General features: G+C 44.5%; 1 protein-coding gene across 2 annotated transcripts in view; it reads left to right on the top strand.

Moving 5' to 3' along the window:
• Positions 1-21,426, top strand: part of LOC119414937 (WW domain-containing adapter protein with coiled-coil) — a 140,300-nt gene that overhangs the window by 16,590 nt on the left and 102,284 nt on the right. For both annotated transcript variants that reach the window (XM_037682057.1, XM_037682056.1), the window contains exon 4: positions 20,408-20,499. In XM_037682057.1, coding sequence (XP_037537985.1) covers positions 20,408-20,499 — 92 coding nt within the window. The remainder of the gene's footprint in view (positions 1-20,407; positions 20,500-21,426) is intronic.

Raw genomic sequence — 21,426 nt, 5'->3', positions numbered from 1 at the left:
ATGTACATACACACATACATGCATACATACATACACACAACTTCAAAATAACATAAATTCTCAACCTGTACTGAAAACAGTTTCTGCGTCTCAGCGCCACCAGCTGGTGAGAGGTCGTGACGTCAATTTGCACCCCGCCCACTGAAACCGGTACTGAAATCATAATGGAAACACAACCTGTACCGTACCGAGTAGAGTAGAGCCGTGCTGTACCGGCCCGTACTGGTACTAATGGAAAAGGAGCATTAGAGAAGCCTTATACACTTATGCATGCTCACAACCACACACAAATAGAAGCAGGGATGCTTATGTAGGCTTTATATGTAGATATATAGATATGTATGTGAGTGTATATTCATGTGTATGTATGTATGTATATAGGCGTAGGCATGGGTATATATATTTATTGAAACTTACTGCAAAGCCATGAATATTTTAAGTTCTTTATACATATGTATTTTGTTGCTGTGTTTTGTCATGTTCTTTGCAGGTGAACAGACAATGGCCGGGTGTTTTGCCGTGTGCTCTCTTTGTGTATATTTCTTATATTTTGGAGTCTTACTTTGTCTTTTCTTTCTTTCTATCCTATTAAAAAAAAATAAAAATAAAAAAAACCTACACTAGATAGTCACTAGAATAAATATTTCATAATAATGGTGTGGAGAGGATGGCTGTAAGGGGAGAAGGGAGGCCATCTAAAAAAAAAAAAAAAAAAAAAAAAAAAAAATTATCATTATAAAAAAAGACTTGATGCCATGTCCTGCATTGCGGTGTATTTTAACAGGTTGTTAAACCTCTACATTGACCTACGTAAGTAAACACTTGATTCAATAATTATTTTAGAGATATCAACACAAAAAAAATACAGGTTCTCTGGACGGATTAAACAATAGTTGAAATTATTGATCATGCATCAGGATATTTTAGAGATACCTCATTCAACTAGTCCATATCGGCATCATCCTGTTTATAAACTCACTCCTATGGCTAACATATTAATGTTACACAATTTATCACAATGACTTTAGGGGTGCACTTGACTTTTATTTTTTAAATTTTTTTATTTAGTCTTATTTGTAACTCAACGTGCCTTTGTGCTGAGCAATGGTGACACTGAACTGCATGTTTAAATATTAACTTTAACCAATGAACAGTGACATTTTAACCACCAGCAGTGAATTCTGTGGCTTTTTACTGTTTTCTGATTTAGTGATGGACTCATACAAATGACCTGGCATCCTGCAGCCTTCACAACACAAACTACACTGTGCCAAGCAAGAGACAAAAAAACTAAACTAAATCATTTTAGTCAGTTGTGTCAACCTGCATGTAATTATTAAAACTAAATAATTTACAAGTTCCTTGCTGCCACAGTTTCTACACTTCATAACTTTTATTTTCCTTCACAATCCACTTGGAATAACATCCATCTCTCTTCTCACATTGTTTTTCTCTCCACTTCCCCATCACTGATTTTAACTATTTTACTTTCCAGAAAACTTGTTACGTGGCTTCTTTCTCCTCAACATAGTTCTCATTCAAGGTGTTCTCTATAACTCCATCAGCTGGACTTTTCACATCTTAAAAGAAAATCTCGTTGCGTACAACACAGACACGCTAGCTTAAGATGCTACACACTCTGTTTCTCTCACACATCATAACACACACACACACACCCGCCGGTCAACAGCTGATGTCACTAACGTAGCTGTAAACGAACACACAACATGGAGGTGTCTCCCCCTCCTCCCCCAGCCCCGACAACAAAACCCCTGGAAGAGATGAGCACCTGCCGCCTGCTAAGCTAAATGACAGAGAAGGAAGCTGTTTCGGAAATGATGCCATCCACTGCGCCTCTGACCCCCACCCCCCCGAACACCCCTTTTCTCCCCTTTTACTTTTGACTGTCGACTCGTCTCTAGTTGCACAGAGCGGTGCTGCACCGTCGCTTCGCAGCCACACAGGCAGGAGCTAGCAGTATTGGCTTTTCAAAATAAAGCACATTTTAACATTTCATGATATTTAAATTTATTTCAATTCTATATAAATCTTTTATTCTGAAGGTGTGGCGGTCTTTATTTTACCGTGGCGGTGCACCACGATCAATTACATGTAGAGGAATCTAGGGCTGCAACTAACAATTATTTCAACAATCGATTAATCAGCCGATTATTTTTTTGAGTAATCAATGGATTGGCAAAAAAACCCAAAGAAACAACTGTTTTAATTTCCACCCCTTTATTCCAAAATTGAACATTTCACTGATATAGCAATTCGCACAAAAAACAGGTTGCTACTTGACTATTCTGTTAGTAAAATATTGAATAATAAAAAAATAAAAGTTAGTCAAATAGCTTAAAAACATTAATGTACACAAAAATGTATACAAATGTATGCTTTATACCTGCACAATATGTAGCTACTTTGTAAAATGTGTCCTTGAGGGAAGAGTGTAACCTGGATTAAAAGTGTGGATTATTGTAGTGAAGCCTTTGTCTTCAACCATCGACAGAGGCCTCATGTCAGTGACGATCATTTAAGGATGCTTTCAGTGAAGAAAGCTGCTTGCTGTGGTGTCCATGATGTCTTTCCATCATGAAGGCTGTCACTGTTTGTTGTTGTTTTCTGGAATGAGAGAGTAAATATGTTTTATATTATAATTTACAGCAACTCAAGAAATGCCTTGTTTCACTTACAGGGTTAGGTTAAGGTAAAGGTAGCTAAAAGAGCAATTAAACACACACACAAAAAAAAACTTGATTACACACATTTGAGTAGATGTAATAAATTACTTTAATTCCTGTTAATTCCTGCTCCTCCTTGAATCGCCACCTTATCGTGGTGGAGGAGTTTGTGTGCCTGAATGATCCTAGGAGCTATGCTGTTAGGGGCAATTATAATTGGCCCTGGTAGTGTCTCCCAAGGCAGATTGGTCCTAGGTGACAGGCCAGACAAAGAGTGATTTCGAAGATTTTTATGGACATGATACAGCAAGGAACTCAGTGTCCCTTGCCCGGACGTGGGTTACCGGGGCCCCACTCTGGAGCCAGGCCTGGGGGAAGGGCTCGTCGGTGAGCGTCTGGTGACCGGGTCTCTACCCATAGGGCCTGGTCTGGCTCAGCTTGAAGGAACAGCATGGGTTTGCCTTCCTGTAGACCCACCACCTGCAGGAAGGGCCATAAAAGTCAGGTGCGTGATGCCATGGGCAGTGGCCAAAGGCGGGGACCTTGGTGCTCTGACCCTGGTTTACCAATGCTGGCTCTTGGGACATGGAACGTGACCTCTCTGGTGGGGAAGGAACCTGAGCTTGTGCGTGAGGTTGAGAGGTACCGACTAGATATAGTGTGGCTCACCTCAATGCACAGCATGGGCTCTGGAACTGATCTCCTTGAGAGGGGCTGGACCTTATTCCACTCTGGAGTTGCCCATGGTGAGAGGTGTCAAGCTGGTGTGGGTCTACTTGTAGCCCCCTGACTTGGTGCCTGTGTGTTGGAGTTTTCCCCGGTAGATGATAGGGTGGCTTCCCTTCTCCTTTAGTGAGGGTTTGCTGGGAATGCCTGGTGGAAGAACCTGTCAGACATCTTCAACTCGCACCTCTGGGAGAGCTTTAACTGCATCCCAGCTGAGGTAGGGGACATTGAGTCTGAGTGGACCATGTTCCACACCTCACTTGTTGAGGTAGCTGCCTTGAGCTGTGGCCACAAGGTTGTCGGTGCTTCTCGTGGTGGCCATCCACTAACTCGGTGGTGGACACCCCAGGTTAGGGAGGATGTCAAGCTGAAGGAGGAGTCCTATAGGGCCTTGTTGGCCAGTGGGACTCCGGAGGCAGCTGAGGAGTACCGGAGGGCCAAGTTGTCTGCAGCCTTGGCTGTTTCTGAGGCAAAAGCTCCGTGAATATGGGATTGGGGGTCCGTTGCTACAGGCTGTTCAGTCCCTATACAAGCAGTGCGAGAGCTTGGCTTGCATTGCCGGCAATAAGTTGGACCCCTTCAGGGTGGGAGTTGGACTCCACCAGGGCTTCCCGTTGTCACAGATTCTGTTCATAACTTTTATGGACAGAATTTCTCAGTGCAACCAGTGGGTGGAGAGTTTTCGGTTCGGTGGCCTCAGGATTCTATAATAATAATAATAATAATCATTTTATTTAAAAAGTGCCTTTCATGACACCCAAGGACACTTTACAGTAAGAACAAAGATCAACAGGAATAAATTACATAAAGAATATAAAATACATAAAGAATATAAAATGCATACAGAATATAAAATGCATACAGAATATAAAATGCATAAATAATATAAAATACATACAGCAAAGTTAAGGATAAGCGAGTCTAAAGAGATGTGTTTTCAGAGCAATCTTGAATATAGAAAGAGAGGTGGTGTTTCTTAAGTCAGGGGGTAGAGAGTTCCAGAGATGAGGAGCAGAGCAGGTGAAGGCCCTGCTCCCCATCGTGGAGAGGCGGGCAGAGGGTACATGGAGGTGTAGTGAAGAGGAGGATCTGAGAGAGCGAGAGGGATTGGAGATGTGTAAGAGGTCAGATAGGTACGGAGGGGCAAGGTTGTGGATAGCTTTGAAAGTGAGAAGAAGAATTTTGAAGACGATGCGTGATTTAACCGGGAGCCAGTGGAGCTGCTGCAGGACTGGAGTGATGTGGTTATAGGAGGAGGTTTGAGTTATGACACGGGCAGCTGAGTTCTGGACCAATTGCAGCTTCTGGAGAGATTTGTTGGGGAGGCCATTAAGAAGGGAGTTGCAGTAGTCAATCCAAGAAGTCACAAGACTGGGAACAAGGATGGCTGTGGAGCGGGGTGTGAGAGAAGGGCGGAGACGGTTAATATTTCGGAGATGGAAATAGGCAGACCGAGTGACATTGTTGATGTGTGAAGTGAAGGAGAGAGTGGTGTTGAGGATGACACCAAGACTCTTGACCTGAGGCGAGGGGGATAGCAGGGAGTTGTTAAGGGGGATGAGAAGATTTTCTGATTTTGAAAGAGAGTTTTTGGTACCAACAAGAATGATTTCTCTTTTGTTACTGTTTAGTTGTAGGAAATTGTTAGAAAACCAGTGATTTATCTCATTGAGACAGTCTGTGAGGATGGAGGGTGGGTGGGTGGAGTTTGGTTTTGTTGACAGGTAGAGCTGTGTGTCATCAGCATAACAGTGAAAATGGATACCAAATTTACGGAAGATGTGACCTAGAGGAAGGAGGTAAATGATGAAGAGGAGGGGTCCGAGGACAGAGCCTTGGGGGACACCCGTGGAGCCGGGGAAGACTGGAATCGAAAGGATTTGAGCTGAATGAATTGAGTGCGGTCAGAGAGATATGATTTGAACCAGTCTAACGGAGTACCTGAGATGCCAATGGAGGTTAGTCTGTTGAGGAGGATAGAATGACAGATTGTGTCGAAGGCAGAACTTAGATCCAATAAAATGAGGATAGACAGAAGAGCAGAGTCAGCAGCAAAAAGGTCATTAGTTATTTTTATTAGAGCTGTTTCGGTGCTATGGTGGGGGCAAAAACCAGATTGAAACTCTTCATAAATGTTATTGTTGGATAGGTGAGAGTGAAGTTGACTAGCAACGGCTTTTTCAAGAACTTTGGAAATAAAGGGCAGATTAGCGATTGGACGAAGATTACTGAAGTTGGTCAAGTCAAGACCTGGTTTCTTGATGATGGGGGTGATGGCTACAGATTTGAAAGCCGTGGGAACAATGCCAGAGGTTAAGGAGGAGTGGATGATGTTAGTGATGATGGGTTAGCAGAGACGGGAGACAGGATTTAACAAGAACTGTGGGAAATGGATCGAGCCGACAGGATGAGGACTTAGACTTGCTGATAATGTCAGCAATGTCATCAGCAGAGGGGAGGGAGAAGACAGAGAAGGGGAGGGAGGGGGGAGTTCAACATACATGCTGGGGGCGGCATTAGGTCCTAGGTGTTTATGAATCGAAAGAATCTTTTCATTGAAATAAGACATCAGAGAGTTGCAAAATTCTGTGGAAACCATGTGAGAGGGTAATGAGTTATGAGATGAGACTGAACGGTTAAGGAGAGAGAACAAAGTCTTTGAATTGCCAACATTGGAACTGATGATGTCAGTGAAGTATCTGGATTTGACTTGAGAAATACTGTCCTTATACTGGATGGCGTGGTTCGCATAGAGTTCCTTGTGAATTGAGAGACCGGATTTCTTATAGAGTCGCTCCAACCTCCGACCTTTGGATTTCAGAGAATGGAGTTCTGGAGTGAACAAGGGTGCAGAGTTGGAGAAGGAGACAGACCGGGTTTTCAGAGGAGCGACGGAGTTAAGAATGTTGGTGAGGCTGTTGTAGAATGTGCCAAGGTCATCTGGGTTAAAAGAATTGAAGGTGAAGATGGTGTTATTAATGAGACAAAATAATGTCATGGTTGATATTCCTAATATTACGGAAAGAAAGATTGCGTTGAGGTTTCTCTGAAGAAAATTTAAGATTGACACTAAATGAAATCATAAGGTGATCAGTAAATGGAAGTTCATCAGAAGAACAGATGAGAGGAGAGAGTCCAGAGCAGCATAATAAGTCCAACGTGTGGTCTTTATGTGGGTTGGAAAGTTATTGAACTGCTGGAAGCCACAGCTGTCGAGGCAGGATGTGAAGTCTCTGGTGAGGGGGTTGTCTTTCTCCATATGAATGTTGGAAGTCTTTAAGCAGAATAATGTTGAGTGAAAGAGCTGATAGATGGGCGATTAGAGCAGCAAAGTCATTTATAAAAGAGTTGTTGATTTTGGGCGGACGGTAGAAAGTGTCAACAATGGTGGGGGTAGGGCCGGAGAGTAGACACACAGGTGCCCAAAGGAGGGAGAGGGAGTTGTGTGAACCAGCGTGATCTTCCAGTCCTCGCGGTAAATTATCGCGAGACCTACTCCGCGGCCGGACTCGTGGTATTTGGCGATGTAAACACACCCCGATGGGGTAGATTCATTCAGGTGGAAAAAGTCATTTTGTTGTTGCCACGTTTCTGTTAGACAAATAAAATCTAGCTTACAGTCAGATAATAAATCTTGAATAAGCTGACCTTTGCCAGTGAGTGAGCGAATGTTCAGAAGGCCTAACTTTACGGAGGTGGTGTTGGTAGCGACCGGAGCATTAGCCGACCGAGCTAGGCTATCTAACATGCCATTACTGTTAGCGGCCCGAGTTATGAGGCGTGTAGAATGGTGAGAGTCAGACCAGATGGAGTTTATGGGGTTAGACTTGTCAGCGTGGAGTCTACGGCGGGAGCCACGGTGAATGCGTCTCCGGCGAGGATGGAAGGCAATGTCCTGAATAGGGATCACAGGTGGCACGGCTGGTAAGAAACGAAGGCAAAGGAGCTCGACCGCTGAGTAATGGAGAAGACCGGACGCCGGGTGGTGGTGGATGAGCAGCTGGAGAGTTCAAAGCAGAGCAGGCAGCAGATAAATCCTAATGAACTGCATGGCTGATATTGAGACGGATCAGAGACTTGGTGTAGTGGAAAAGGTAGGAAGGACTGAATAAAACAGAAAAAAGCAAAAAAGTACGACGAGCAGTGGCAGCCAGGATGCGCTAGCGTTCGCTCACCGGAAGGAAGTCCAGTTTTCTGTCTCTGCTCTTTGCAGATGTGGTCCTGTTGGTGTCATTGTGCCGTGATCTTCAGCTCTCACTGGAGCGGTTCGCAGCCAAGTGTGAAGCAGCTGGGATGAGAATTGGCACCTCCAAATTTGAGGCCATGATCCTCAACCGGAAAAGGGAGGATTGCTTTCCCCAGATTGAGGGTGAGGCTCTGCCTCAAGTGGAGGACTTCAAGTATCTCAGGGTTTTGTTCACGAGTGAGGGAAGAATCGAGAGTGAGATTGACAGACAGATTGGTGCAGCTTCTACTGTGTTGCGGACTCTGTACTGGTCCGTTGTGGTGAAGAGAGAGCTGAGCTGTAAGACAAAGCACTCTGTTTACCGCTTGGTCTACGTTCCTACCCTCACTTATGGTCACAAGTAGAGGATGACATTTTTTCGGGAGTACTGCCGGTCACGTGAATCCGGCCGGATTCCGGCGGGACCGGAGTCAACTTTATTATAACTCCCGTTATCGGGACCGGACAGGACGAAATCTTAACGAGAGCAGACAGGAGCGGGAGCCAACATAGGACAAAAAAAGAAATAGGCACAAAAAAAAATAATAATAAATTTCAGACAGGCGGCTGCACCAACAGCTTCCGGCGCCTTTTCCAGCCGCTACTTCCGGCCGCCTTTTCCAACCTCTTTGTTTACTGTATCAACCAACATTCGGAGAAACCGAGAGGGTAAAAAATATTTTGTAACACAAAGTTAGGAATAATGACGCATCTGTTAGGTTAACAGAACTGTCAGGGAAGGCGCTAATAGTTCAGAACTTTATGAGAGTCGAGTGTGACGGTGTGAAGACGCTCTACGCTGCTTGCAAAACATGTTCAGTTATAATAAAGTACGTCACTGACTCTGGGACGAGTGGTCTGAAGAGGCACACTTGCAAGGCTAATTTCGGAACGAATCAGCCAAGCATTTCTTCATTCATTAAACGAAAAGTACCGTCGGGAGTCAAGTCTCGTATGACAAACAAAATAGCCCGCATGTGCGGCGTAGATTTGAGACCATTTGCTGTAGTAGATGGGAAAGGTTTCATCGACGTCATACAGGAGGCAATTGACATTAGAGCAAAGTATGGAAACAACGCTGAGGCACAAGACATACTGCCATGTGGACGCACGGTCTCCCGTCATGTTCAAGGAGAATATGATAAAATTAAAAAAATGGTCATGGAAGAGCTCCATCAGGGATGTCTGTCACGCTGCACTATTTTATAATACAGTACAAACATTTTATCAGTATTTATAGTTTATCAACCAGTATGAGTGACCATTATCCAGCCCCTGAACAGGAAGCCATGATAATTGCCCAGTAGCCTCCACAGCGCCCCCAAGAATATTTTAAAACCTCAGCCCCAAGCCATTTTTTGACAGATAATTCTGAAAATCGGCGAACATCTGTATTGTCTCAAGACCTATGAAAAAGTCTCTTGGAGCACTGGTCCAAAATCAACAGGAAGTCGGCCATTTTGGGTCAAAGGGTCATTTTTGGGCGTTTCTAATGGAGAATTTTAACGAACTCCTCCTAGGGATTTTGAAGGATTTCCTTCAAACTTGGTTAATATGCTCTTAAGACATTGGAGCCCCTCCCTGGGCTGCCACCTTACCGTGGTGGAGGGGTTTGAGTGTCCCAATGATCCTAGGAGCTATGCTGTCAGGGGCTTTATGCCCCAAGTAGGGTCACCCATGGCAGACAGGTCCTAGGTGAGGGACCAGACAAAGTGCAGCCCAAAGACCCCGATGATGACACAAATAAATAAACCTAGTGTTCCCTTGCCCGGACGTGGGTCACCGGGGCCCCATTCTGGAGCCAGGCCTGGAGGTGGGGCACGCAGGCGAGCGCCTGGTGGCCGGGCTTTTACCCATGGAGCTCGGCTGGGCACAGCCCGAAGAGAAGACGTGGGTCCCCCTTCCCATGGGCTCACCACCTGTGGGAGGGGCCAAAGGGGTCGGGTGCAATGTGGGATGGGTGGTGTCCGAGTGCGGGGACCCTGGCGGTCTGATCCTCGGCTACAGAAGCTGGCTATTGGGACGTAGAATGTCACCTCACTGGTGGGGAAGGAGCCTGAGCTGGTGTGTGAGGCTGAGAGGTTCCGGCTAGAAATAGTCGGACTCACCTCTACGCATGGCTCGGGCTCTGGAACCAGTTTCCTTGAGAGGGGCTGGACACTCGTCCACTCTGGAGTTGCCCCTGGTGAGAGGCGCCGAGCAGGCGTGGGTGTACTTATTGCCCCCCAACTTGGTGCCTGTGTGTTGGGGTTCACCCCAGTGAATGAGAGGGTGGCCTCCCTCCACTTACGTGTAGGGGGACGGGTTCTGACTGTCGTTTGTGCTTATGCACCAAACGGCAGTTCAGATTATCCACCCTTTCTGGAGTCCTTGGAGGAGGTACTGGAAAGTGCACCTCCTGGTGACTCCCTTGTTCTGCTGGGGGGACTTCAATGCTCATGTGGACAATGACAGTGAGACCTGGAGGGGTGTGGTTGGGAGGAACGGCCCCCTGATCTGAACCAGAGGGGTGTTCTGTTGTTGGACTTCTGTGCTCGTCATGGATTGTCATTAACGAACACCTTGTTCAAGCATAAGGGTGTCCATATGTGCTCTTGGCACTAGGACACCCTAGGCCGCAGTTCGATGATCGACTTTGTCATCGTCTCATCTGATCTGCGGCCACATGTCTTGGACACTCGTGTGAAGAGAGGGGCGGAGCTGTCAACTGATCACTACCTGGCGGTGAGTTGGCTCCGATGGTGGGGGAGGATGCCGGTCAGACCTGGCAGACCCAAACGTATTGTGAGTGTTTGTTGAGAACGTCTGGCAGAGTCTCCTGTGAGACAGAGTTTCAACCCCCACCTCCGGGAGACCTTTGAACATATTCCGAGGGAGGTGGTGGACATTGAGTCTGAGTGGACCATGTTTTGTGCCTTTATTGTCGAGGCGGCTTACCAGAGCTGCGGCTTCAAGATTGTCGGTGCCTGTCGCGGCGGCAACCCTCGAACCCGATGGTGGACACCGTCGGTGAGGGATGCTGTCAGGCTGAAGAAGGAGTCCTATCGAGCCTTTTTGGCCTGTGGGACCCCAGTAGCAGCTGATGGGTACAGGCAGTCCAAGCGACATGCGGTTCGGGTGGTCGCTGAGGCGAAAACTCGGGCATGGGAGGAGTTTGGAGAGGCCATGGAGAACGACTTCCGCACGGCTTCGAGGCGATTCTGGTCCGGCGTCTCAGGAGGGGAAAGCGGTACGCCACCAACACTGTTTATAGTGGGGGTTGTGTGCTGCTGACCTCAACTCGGGATGTAATAGGTCGGTGGGCAAAATACTTTGAAGACCTCCTCAATCCCACCGGCACGTCTTCCACTGAGGAAGTGGAGCCTGGGGACTCTGGGTTGGGACCTCCAATCTCTGGTGCTGAGGTTCCCCGAGGTGGTTAAAAAGCTCCTCGGTGGCAGGGCCCCAGGGGTGGATGAGATTCGCCCAGAGTTCCTTAAAGCTCTGGATGTTGTAGGGTTGTGTTGGCTTACGCGACTCTGCAATTTTGCGTGGACATCGGGGGAAGTTCCCCTGGATTGGCAGACCGGGGTGGTGGTCCCCCTATTCAAAAAGGGGGACCGTAGAGTGTGTTCCAACTACAGGGGAATCACGCTCTTAAGCTTCCCTGGTAAGGTCTATTCGGGGGTTCTGGAGAGGAGGGTCTGTCGGATAGTCGAACCTCGGATTCAGGAGGAGCAGTGCGGTTTTCGTCCTGGCCGTGGAACACTGGACCAGCTCTACACTCTCAGCAGGGTCCTGGTGGGTGCGTGGGAGTTTGCCCAACCGGTCTACATGTGCTTTGTGGACTTGGAGAAGGCGTTCGGCCGCGTCCCTCGGGGGACCCTGAAGGGGGTACTCTGGGAGTATGGGGTACCGGACCCTTTGATACGGGCTGTTAGGTCCCTGTATGACCGGTGTCAGAGCCTGGTCCGTATCGCCGGCAGTTAGTCGGGCTTTTTCCCGGTGAGAGTTGGACTCCGCCAAGGTTGCCCTTTGTCACCGATTCTGTTCATAACTTTTATGGACTTAATTTCTAGGCGCAGCCAAGGTGTTGAGGGGATCCGTTTTGGTGGCCTTAGGATTGCTTCTCTGCTTTTTGCAGATGATGTGGTCTTATTGGCTTCATCAGATCGTGATCTACAGCTTTCGCTGGAGCGGTTCGCAGCCGAGTGCGACGCGGCCGGGAAGATGATCAGTTCCTCCAAATCCGAGGCCATCGTCTTGAGCCGGAAAAGGGTAGAGTGCCCTCTCCGGGTCAGAGAGGAGGTCCTACCCCCAAGTGGAGGAGTTCAAGTATCTTGGGGTCTTGTTCATGAATGAGGGAAAAATGGAATGTGAGATCGATAGGCGGATAGGTGCAACATCTGCAGTGAAGCGGGCGCTGTACAGGTCTGTCGTGGTGAAGAGAGAGCCGAGTCAAAAGGCGAAGCTCTCAATTTACCGATCGATCTACGTTCCTACCCTCATCTATGATCACGAGCTTCGGGTTGTGTCCAAAAGAATGAGATCTCGGGATACAAGCGGCTGAAATAAGTTTTCTCTGCAGGGTGTCTGGGCTCTCCCTTAGAGACAGGGTGAGAAGCTCGATCATCCGGGAGGGACTCAGAGTAGAGCCGCTGCTTCTCCACGTCGAGAGGAGCCAGTTGAGGTGGCTTGGGCATCTGTTTAGGATGCCTTCTTGACGCTTCCCTGGTGAGGTGTTCCGGACACGTCCTACCGGAAGGAGGCCCAGAGGAAGACCCAGGACACGCTGTAGGGACTACGTTTCTCGGCTGGCCTGGGAACGCCTCGGGATTCTTCCGGAAGAGCTGGCCCAAGTGTCTGGGGAGAGGGAAGTCTGGGCCTCCTTACTTAGGCTGCTACCCCCGCGACCCGACCCCGGATAAGCGGAAGAAAATGGATGGATGGATAGAAAACCTACATCTCCATCTTCCTCTAAAATCTTTCCCCTTATAAATCTTTCCGCCAGTAAATTAATCTAGATGCCTTCAGAAATGTTCTGTTGTCTTGTTAGTAAAGAGTGCCAAGTTTTATTAATCAGAACCAGATCAGCGAATCAAGTGTACAATGTTTTGATGTTAAATTTTGATTCGGTTAAATAAATGACCACATTTATTCTGATGGTACAAACAAAATAACGTCTCATGTCACTGATTAAACAATGAACACAGTTATCTCGGTCACATGGCATTAGTTTAACTCCAAAAGAAAGAACCCATTATATTTAAATTTTTAGTCGTGAAGGTACAGTTAAGCTGTCCCCCACCTCTACTACACCAGGTAGAAAAATCTAAAAAAGTTAAATCTGGTCCTCTGGACATTCAAAAAAAATATGAAAACAAAGCAAAACAACAAAAAAATGTAGAAACGATTCGTCTTTCATTCGAAATACTTCCTCAGTCTTAGGTGTTGTATTCAGCTCAGTCTTATAAATAACACCTTCTCAGAGTGGATCAAGCAGTTTGTTGCTGACAACCAAAACCAGCTGCTCGCATGATCAAGGAGTGCCATCAGCCTAATGATGGATGATTAGCACACTGATGGCTGTTTACTATTCACAGGGGGCTGAGTGATACTAGCAATAACAGCATTGTAAGATGGGGACAGTTGAACACGGAGGCTCCACCCCTGTTTAATGATGGACAGTTTCTTTTCACAAAATAGCCTCCTTTACTCCTCTCAAACCATCGTTCCTCTCTATCCAGGATGTGAACATCTTCATCCTTGAACGAGTGACCGCTGGCCTGGAGATGAGTGTTGACCGCAGAGTCCTGGCTTGATCATGTTGCTCTTCTGTGCTGGGCCATCCTTTTGGCCAGTGGCTGTTTAGTTTCCCCGATGTAAGATTGATCATATTACCGTTTGTGCCGGGGGAGTGGATCTTTGGGATGAACCAGTCTTTGCCGTAATGTATTTTGGGGTTTAAAAGCCATTGGGACGTTGTGTTTAGAAAATAAACGTCTCAGTTTCTCTGATATTCCCGCAACATACGGAATGACCACTGGTCTGGGTCTGGGTTCCTCCTTTTCACCTGTTGGCTGACTGGAGTCCTGTTTGGGTTTCTTCTCTGCTTTCAGGAAGGCCCAGTTAGCATATCCACATTGCTCTAGAGCCTGTCTTGTGTGGGATTTCTCTTTTTGCCTGGCTCCTGAGTTAGTGGGGACGCTGTCTACTCTGTGGTACAGAGTCCTGATGACTCATAACTTGTGCTCTAAAGGGTGATGGGAGTCAAACTGCAAATACTGGTCTGTGTGGGTGGGTTTGTGGTACACCTCAGTTTGCAAATGTCCTCTATCAGAGACTGAGACCTCACAGTCCAAGAAAGCCAACCTGCCAGTTTTTTACATCTTCTCGTGTGAACTTGATGTATTTAGCCACAGAGATAATGTGGTCAGTAAAATGTTGGAGTTCCTGATATTTAATTTTAACCCAGGTGTCGTTAACATACCTGAACCAATGACTTGATGGTGTCCCTGAAAAGGACATCAAGGCTCTTTTCTTCCTCCTCCATATACCATACCATACCATACCATTTTATTTATAGAGCACTTAAAACAGCGACAAGGCCAACCAAAGTGCTGTACAGACAGAACAACAGGTAACACACAAAGCAATCTGCAAAATGAAGTAAATCAGAATATAGACATAAAAACAATGCAAATAATGACGACAAACCAGTGTGGAGCATACAGGATCAAAACACAGATCATCTGGTGTTGAATGCTACTGAATAGTAGTGAGTTTTTAAACGGGACTTGAAAACCGAGAGGGAAGGGGCCTGTCTGACAAGCAGAGGTAACTCGTTCCAGAGTCTTGGTCTTGCTACATGAAGGCCCTGTCACCGCTGCGCTTAAGACGAGTTCTTGGAACTGTGAGAAGCAACTGGTCCGCTGACCGCGGAGAACATGGTGGGACATATGGTTGTAGCAGCTCAGAGAGATAGGGAGGGGCGAAACTGTTCAGTGATTTGTAGACATACAGTAGTATTTTGAACTGGATTCGAAAGTGAACCGGTAACCAGTGCAGCGAAGCCAAAACTCGTGTAATGTGCTATACAGGTTGGCCACAATTGGAGAAACTGGAGACCCCATAGCACACCCATGTTTCTGCCTATAATATTACTCCCCATATGTGAAGTAGGTTGACTGCAGGCACAGTTTCAAGAGTTGACACAGTTGTTCTGTGGAAAGCGTGGTCCTGCTGCGCAGAGTGGTGTCTGATTTTAATCTTAAACTGACCACCTCTACTGCATCATCAACAGGAATGCACGTAAAGAGTGATGTGACATCAAAAGAGACCATTGTTTCATCAGTCTCCATGATGACATCCCTCACCTTATCCACAAAGTCCATGGTGTTCTGTATGTGGTGTTCTGAGCTGCCAGCTAAAGGGATGAGTACAGACGCCAGATATTTGGAAACATTGTAAGTGACAGAGTTAATCATGCTAACAATTGGTCTTAAAGGTACACCGTTTGTGGATTTTAGGTAAACCATACAGACTAGGTCTGGCCTCTCCTGGGTACAGTCTGTGGTACAGAAAACGGTCAATAGCCTTGTCCTGCTCCAAAATTTTCAGGCATTTTATCAACTTCTTCTTGTAACCACTTCCTGGATGTCTTTTCAGAGGTTCATAAGTGGTTAAGTCACTAAGGAGTGTCATAACTTTCTCATGATAGTCTTTCTGGTTCAAAATCACTGTGCACCTTCCTTTGTCTGCTGGGAGAATGATTATGTTTTTGTCCTTGCTAAGAGTGGTGAGTGCATCCCTCTCCTCTCTACTGATGTTGGAAGGTGGTGGTTTGGCATTGCTGAGGCAGGCTGAAACTTTGATTCTGAGCTGTTCTGCTTCAGCCTCTTTCATTTTGTTGTTGCGGATGGCTGATTCAGTAGCTGTGATCATCTCCACCAGAGGAATTCTACTTGGTGCAACCGCAAAGTTCAGTCCCCTGGCAAGAATCTCTGTCTCTGGCTGGGTGAGCTGTCTGTCAGATAAATTCTTCACCCACTTTTCTGTCTCCCTGACATGTAATTGACTACTGGAGTGTTGTCCTACACTGAATGTGTTGTTATTGGAATAGTGATGGTGTTGATGAGTTATTAGTAAGTTAAACTTGTTTTGTTGTCGAGTCTTGGACTTGACATGCTGTGCTAAGCGTGCCTGATCCATCACTTGCTGAGGTGTGGTCTGATCTAGACACATAGTTAGTTTCTGTTTAATGTGCTCTTCTTTGGCCTTCAAGGCCTCAATAGTAAAATTGGTCTGTCTCACCCGTTCATTCAGCAGCTGGGTTTGTGCCTTCTGAAGGATCTTGCTTGCCCGGTACCCGCTGACCGATGATTTTAGTTCCAGGCTCTTGGGAATGATGCCACTTTGTCGACATCTGAGGTTGAATCGCAAGTGGTTCCTGTAGTCTGCCGTCTTCCTTGCTGTTTTCTCAAAAGGTTAAATCATGTCATTTGGACCATTTTCTTTGAGGGAAGAACGTTTGTTGTCTGTGAGGTAACATTACATACAGTACAGCATTGCTAGGGAACACAAAAATGTTTGCGTGGGAACGCAAAAGTAAAAAAATTAAAAATAAAATCCTACATGTCCCGTCCGGGGCTCAGTATCATACATAGTCTTGGCATCTTCAGAAAGTTTCAGAAAATGTTGTTGCAATGCTTGCATTTTGTATGTGACAAACTAATTTCTGATCACTTTGATTTGATTTTTATTTTGACAGTCTCCACATCACCCAGTCAGCTCCAGCACTCCACCATTAACTTACCAGCTCCATCATCACTGACAGGACTGACCAGTTCCACTAACATGGTCATTTCTTAGCTCAACACCCAGTCAGTCTGAAAATATGAAGATGGACATGACTCTAACACGGTTAGATAGTGATGATAGTTTAATAAGTGTTTTGTTACTGTCCTACAGTTTATTGATGCTGATATATTCTTGGTAATAATTCTTATTTCTTGTTCTGTCTTGAAGAGAATCTCATCTCAACTTGACCCATGATTACCAAACGATAAACGAATAATCTAAAACAAATGTAAATGAACAGTCCTGCAGTAAATACCACCATTGTGAAGGTTATGGTGTTAAAGTAATTTTATTATTTTTTAATCAGCTATTATTGTTTAAGAGAAGACAGAAAATGAGATCTTGTTACTTTTGTGATACTTTGAATGCAACATTCAGTTCACTGAAGTCATTCTCCTGTGGTTTACCTGGAAAACATTTTAAAAAATGACTCATCTCCACGATCACATTTATCTTTAATGATAATGTCCCTGTTTATGCTGCAGTCTTTGATAAAGGATCTACAACTTGAACTAAATTAACCATGTCAATCTCGCAGAAAAACGGCTAACACAACTAGCAAGTAAACATGCTAACTAAAACTGGAGGCATGAAGTATTAATGTTGAAGAACAGTGGTACAGAACAGTCAGATAACGCTTCACAATGAAAAAAAGTGTCGTATTTTCATCAACTTACCGGAGAAAACACTTCAGAAACACGGAGAATGAACTACGTTCAATGCTGGACCTGTTGCTGTTTGGAACTATTTGGCACCAGAGCCGCTGCATGACCCACGTGACTTCCACATTCCATTATTGCAAGAAGTCAAACGGTGCGGGGCAGAGACAACTTCCGGGTCAGGCCACTTGTCAAACATGAAATCATGAAAATCAAAACTGAGCGCTCGTTATTGGTTTTTTCCATTTTCGTTTTGTGCACAACATCGGAAATCGGATTACACTTCGTTATCTGATTTTTTTGTTTCGGTTTAATAAATGGAAAATGAAAAAACAAGTGTGCTTTTGTTTTTTTCATCTTTTGTTTCAAACGAAAAACGAACTGCCTGAATGTACACGGACCTAAAACCTTATGAATTTTTTTTTTTTCGTTTTTCTGTTTTTATTTCATATTTGGGTTTTTCATCATTGCTTATTTTTCACAATGTCACTTTTCAGCAGAATGACTTCAGCTGTCTGCTGGTGAAGATTCTCAGTCATCCAGGACATGATGAATTCAAAAAGCGTTCAAGACAAAAACAACTGGACTTTATTTGTAACAGAAGACGTTTTGCTCCTCATCCGAGGAGCTTTCTCAATTCAACTTCAGCTTCGACTTCAGCTGTCAATCAACGTCAGTGGGTTGGGCCTTCACATCCGTTGGTTTTCCTGAATACTTGCTCACTGGTTCAGCTAGTGTTAATGTTGTTAAATTCAAAGATGCAAAACAGCGAGTCCTCCCGTGCGCGCTCCCGTGCGCGCTCTTGCGACACTGATTGATGGCAGTCCATCACTTTTTGTCACGACACTTGTATCTTCTAAGAACATAATCTTCTCAGTTTGATCTGCTAAAGTTACCTGACTGAACGAAGTTCATGCAACTCTGCCATCCTTCATGAGTGTTGACCTAGCAGGTCGCTGCTAGCTGCTATGCTAGCTGTATGTAGCAGTAAGAAGGGTGTGAGATGGAGGAAGAAGGTGACACTTTCTCCATCCCCCTCCTCTACATTTATTTTATTTATTATATATATATAATAGGAGCACCAGCTGCTCAGTTTACTGACCAACAACAACTTCATTAATATTTTCACCCTTTAATGATCAGAATCAGTCACTGAAGTAGAATCTGTTCATTACAGGGAGTTCTACACCAGAACACATGAATATTCATCTGAATGAAGAGACCAAAGTTTTCATTGAACTTTTATTACAAAAATAATCAAACTAAAAATCACCACCAATAATAAACAAACAGTAATAATTAATCAATCAAGTCTTAATTCTCTTATTTGAGGCAAATTGACTCTTTGAGCAGGAATTATTTCAGTTTTATACGCGCATGAATTTAGACAAAATTTGACTATTTTAATAAATAGTTTACTTTGGATTTTGGTTGAAAGAATTTATTTAATCAGATAAAGTCATTTATCATCACTGCAGGTCAGGAAATGATTTACCAAGTTGCATCAGCTTAAAGTAGAATAACCAGACCAAGAGTTGCATCATGTCACCAGGTTCTGCTCCTTACCGGGTCAGTGTTGATGGCACCACTCGTCTTTCTGGGGTTCTCTGGTGGATCTGACCAGAGACACCATGAGGAGGACTCACCCAAGGTAGCTGACCGTCACTGTGACAGCTTCAGGGGTCTGTGAGGGAACAGCTGATGAGGAGGTGCACCGTCCATCAGCACCTTCAGCTGAGAACGTGAGTCTGTCAGTGAGAAAAGGCTTCATTCTCTGTAGTTATCTAAACTTCTAACAACCGTAATTTGAGTGACATGTTCATCTGCTCAGGAGTTGAACGAGTGGACCTAAGCACGACCTTGAGGATCAGGTCCACAGACGAACCGTCTCCCGGTTCGGGGCCGGAGACGAACTGCTCAGTTCGAGGGTCCAAGGCGAACTGTTTTTCACACAAAGAGACTTTGTGCAAAACATGAGCTCTGAGAAGATTGTTTGACTGCCATGGGACCATTGTGGCTCCCTCTGAACAAAACAGCTTCCAGCTCAAAGAACTTTTCCACAGGTGTCTCTGAAGGAACAAACACTTTCTGAAAACAGAGAAATGTGTTATTCACATTGTAATATGTCACATGATTTCATTATAATGATTGAAAACAACAATCACAATTATTCATGTTCACACTTGTTCATCAAATAAAACAAACTTCATTAATGATTCGTTTTTCTTTCTTAGAAACAGAGAAAGAATAAGATGAACATTAGTCAGACTGTAGCTGACTCTGTGTCCAAGGACAGGAAGTGTGATAAAAACATCAGACATCATTGAAGTCAGAGGTGACTGTAAGGAACATGATTCATGGTGAGTCTGGACCATGAATAAGGGTCAGAGGTCATAGAGCAGTGCAGCTTCATGCTACATGTAACAGTGAGCAGGAAAACTAATGGATCATGACGTGAAGGATCAGCAATTGGGCGTGAAGGTCCAACCCACTGACGATTGACAGCTGAAGTCTTTCTGCTGAAATGTGGAATTATGAAGTAAATAAGCTATCATGAAAAACACAATTATGAAATAAAAGAATTCAAATGAAAACAATTTGTAGTAATGAGCTTAGTTATTTATTTCATAATGCTTTATTTAATTTTGATCATTTTGGTGTTCCATACGTAGATGCCCCTTGGTTCTGTGGTGCTCGTTTAAACAAGTTTAAATTCAAATGAAAATCTTGTGAACTAAGGCACATGACTTAATCTGTAAAACTAAAGTAAAAGTTGTTTAATAGTTGTGCATTAATTGTCGATGGCATCATAAATATCATTAAAGGCATTAGATATGATTGGCTGGTGTGTGCAGAAACGCTGTGGTCAGTTCTGCTGGAAACCTACAAGCACAAGGTTTTCATTCAACCTTTATTAATACAGGTTAGTCTCATTGAGTCATGAGTACGGTACTCCTTTTCAAGAGAGACCTGTCGGTGCTTCTTTCTGGCATCTTTTAGTGCAGATCTCTGACATAAATTACATATTAATTTGTAAACATGTGATCACATAAAGGCTGCATATTAAAAACAAACCTAAACTCTGTCTCTCCTGAATAACGACGCATTTCTGGAGAATGTTGTCATCTTCCATCCACCGGATCACAACACATGAAATGTAAACATTAAAGAGCAAATCAGTGTGTTCTGTTTCGCAGCATTACCTTCTGAGGATGCAGTCCTTGGAAAAGTCCTGTATTTTTTTGTTACCTGATTAAAACAAAGTTTTGTTACAGGGACCAGTGGATCTCCTCAGGAGGCCTCTCACAACAACAGCGCTCACCATGCTGCTGAATCTCACCCGAGTCAGAGTAAAGCTGCAGACAGGGTAGGTTCCTGTGTTTGAAGACACATGCACACCTCTGTTGAGTAAGCCATCATGCTGCTTTACTTTTTATGTTGGCATCATGTAGATCTGTATTTATCATGACAATCACAACTATTATATCAACTGAAATCATCAGTCAACTGTTTAAGACGGCACACAGTCTCTACAGATCACCTGTTCATGTATGTAGCTATAAGTAAGTAATCTTTTATTATATAGCACTTCATAGATAAAATCACAAATTGCTTTACAGAAATACAGAATACAGGCGTGAAATAAAACAAAAGCAGTAAGAACAGCTGATAAAACCCAAACATTTTTCAGTCAGGTCATCTGGACAGTTTATTTTTTTGCTGAAACATTTCACCTTCCATCCAGAAGGCTTCATCAGTCAAGGAAACGCACAACAAAACTGATTCTTCCCCTAAACAGCTTACTCCAAAGTGGAACAAACCACTTATGTTGGTGCTAAGATGGTGTCTTTGGCACGCCCCCTCCTCCGGTGCCGGTCCTCTTCAGTTTGTTGGTTTTGAACCAGTTTGACCTGACTGTCGACGAGGAAGCGGGCTGGCATTGGAGGAGGGGGTGTGCCAAAGACACTTGTAAATGAGTCTTCAAGGCTCAATGTGATTTATCTGTTTAAATAAAGGTTGAATGAAAAAAATATACTTGTGTGTGTGTGTGTGTGTGTGTGTATGCGTGTATATGTGTGTGTGTGTGTGTATGCGTGTATATGTGTGTGTGTGTGTGTATATATGTATATATGTGTGTGTATATATGTATATATGTGTGTGTGTGTATATATGTATATATGTGTGTGTGTGTATATATGTATATATGTGTGTGTGTGTATATATGTATATATGTGTGTGTGTGTGTGTATATATGTATATATGTGTGTGTGTGTATATATATATGTATATATGT

This window comes from Nematolebias whitei, chromosome 9 (assembly GCF_014905685.2).
Source record: "Nematolebias whitei isolate Nwh7 chromosome 9, NemWhi1, whole genome shotgun sequence".
Classification (NCBI taxonomy): Eukaryota; Metazoa; Chordata; class Actinopteri; order Cyprinodontiformes; family Rivulidae; genus Nematolebias; species Nematolebias whitei.
The sequence above is the reverse complement of the archived record's forward strand: the minus strand, read 5'-3'. Positions and strand labels throughout refer to the sequence as shown.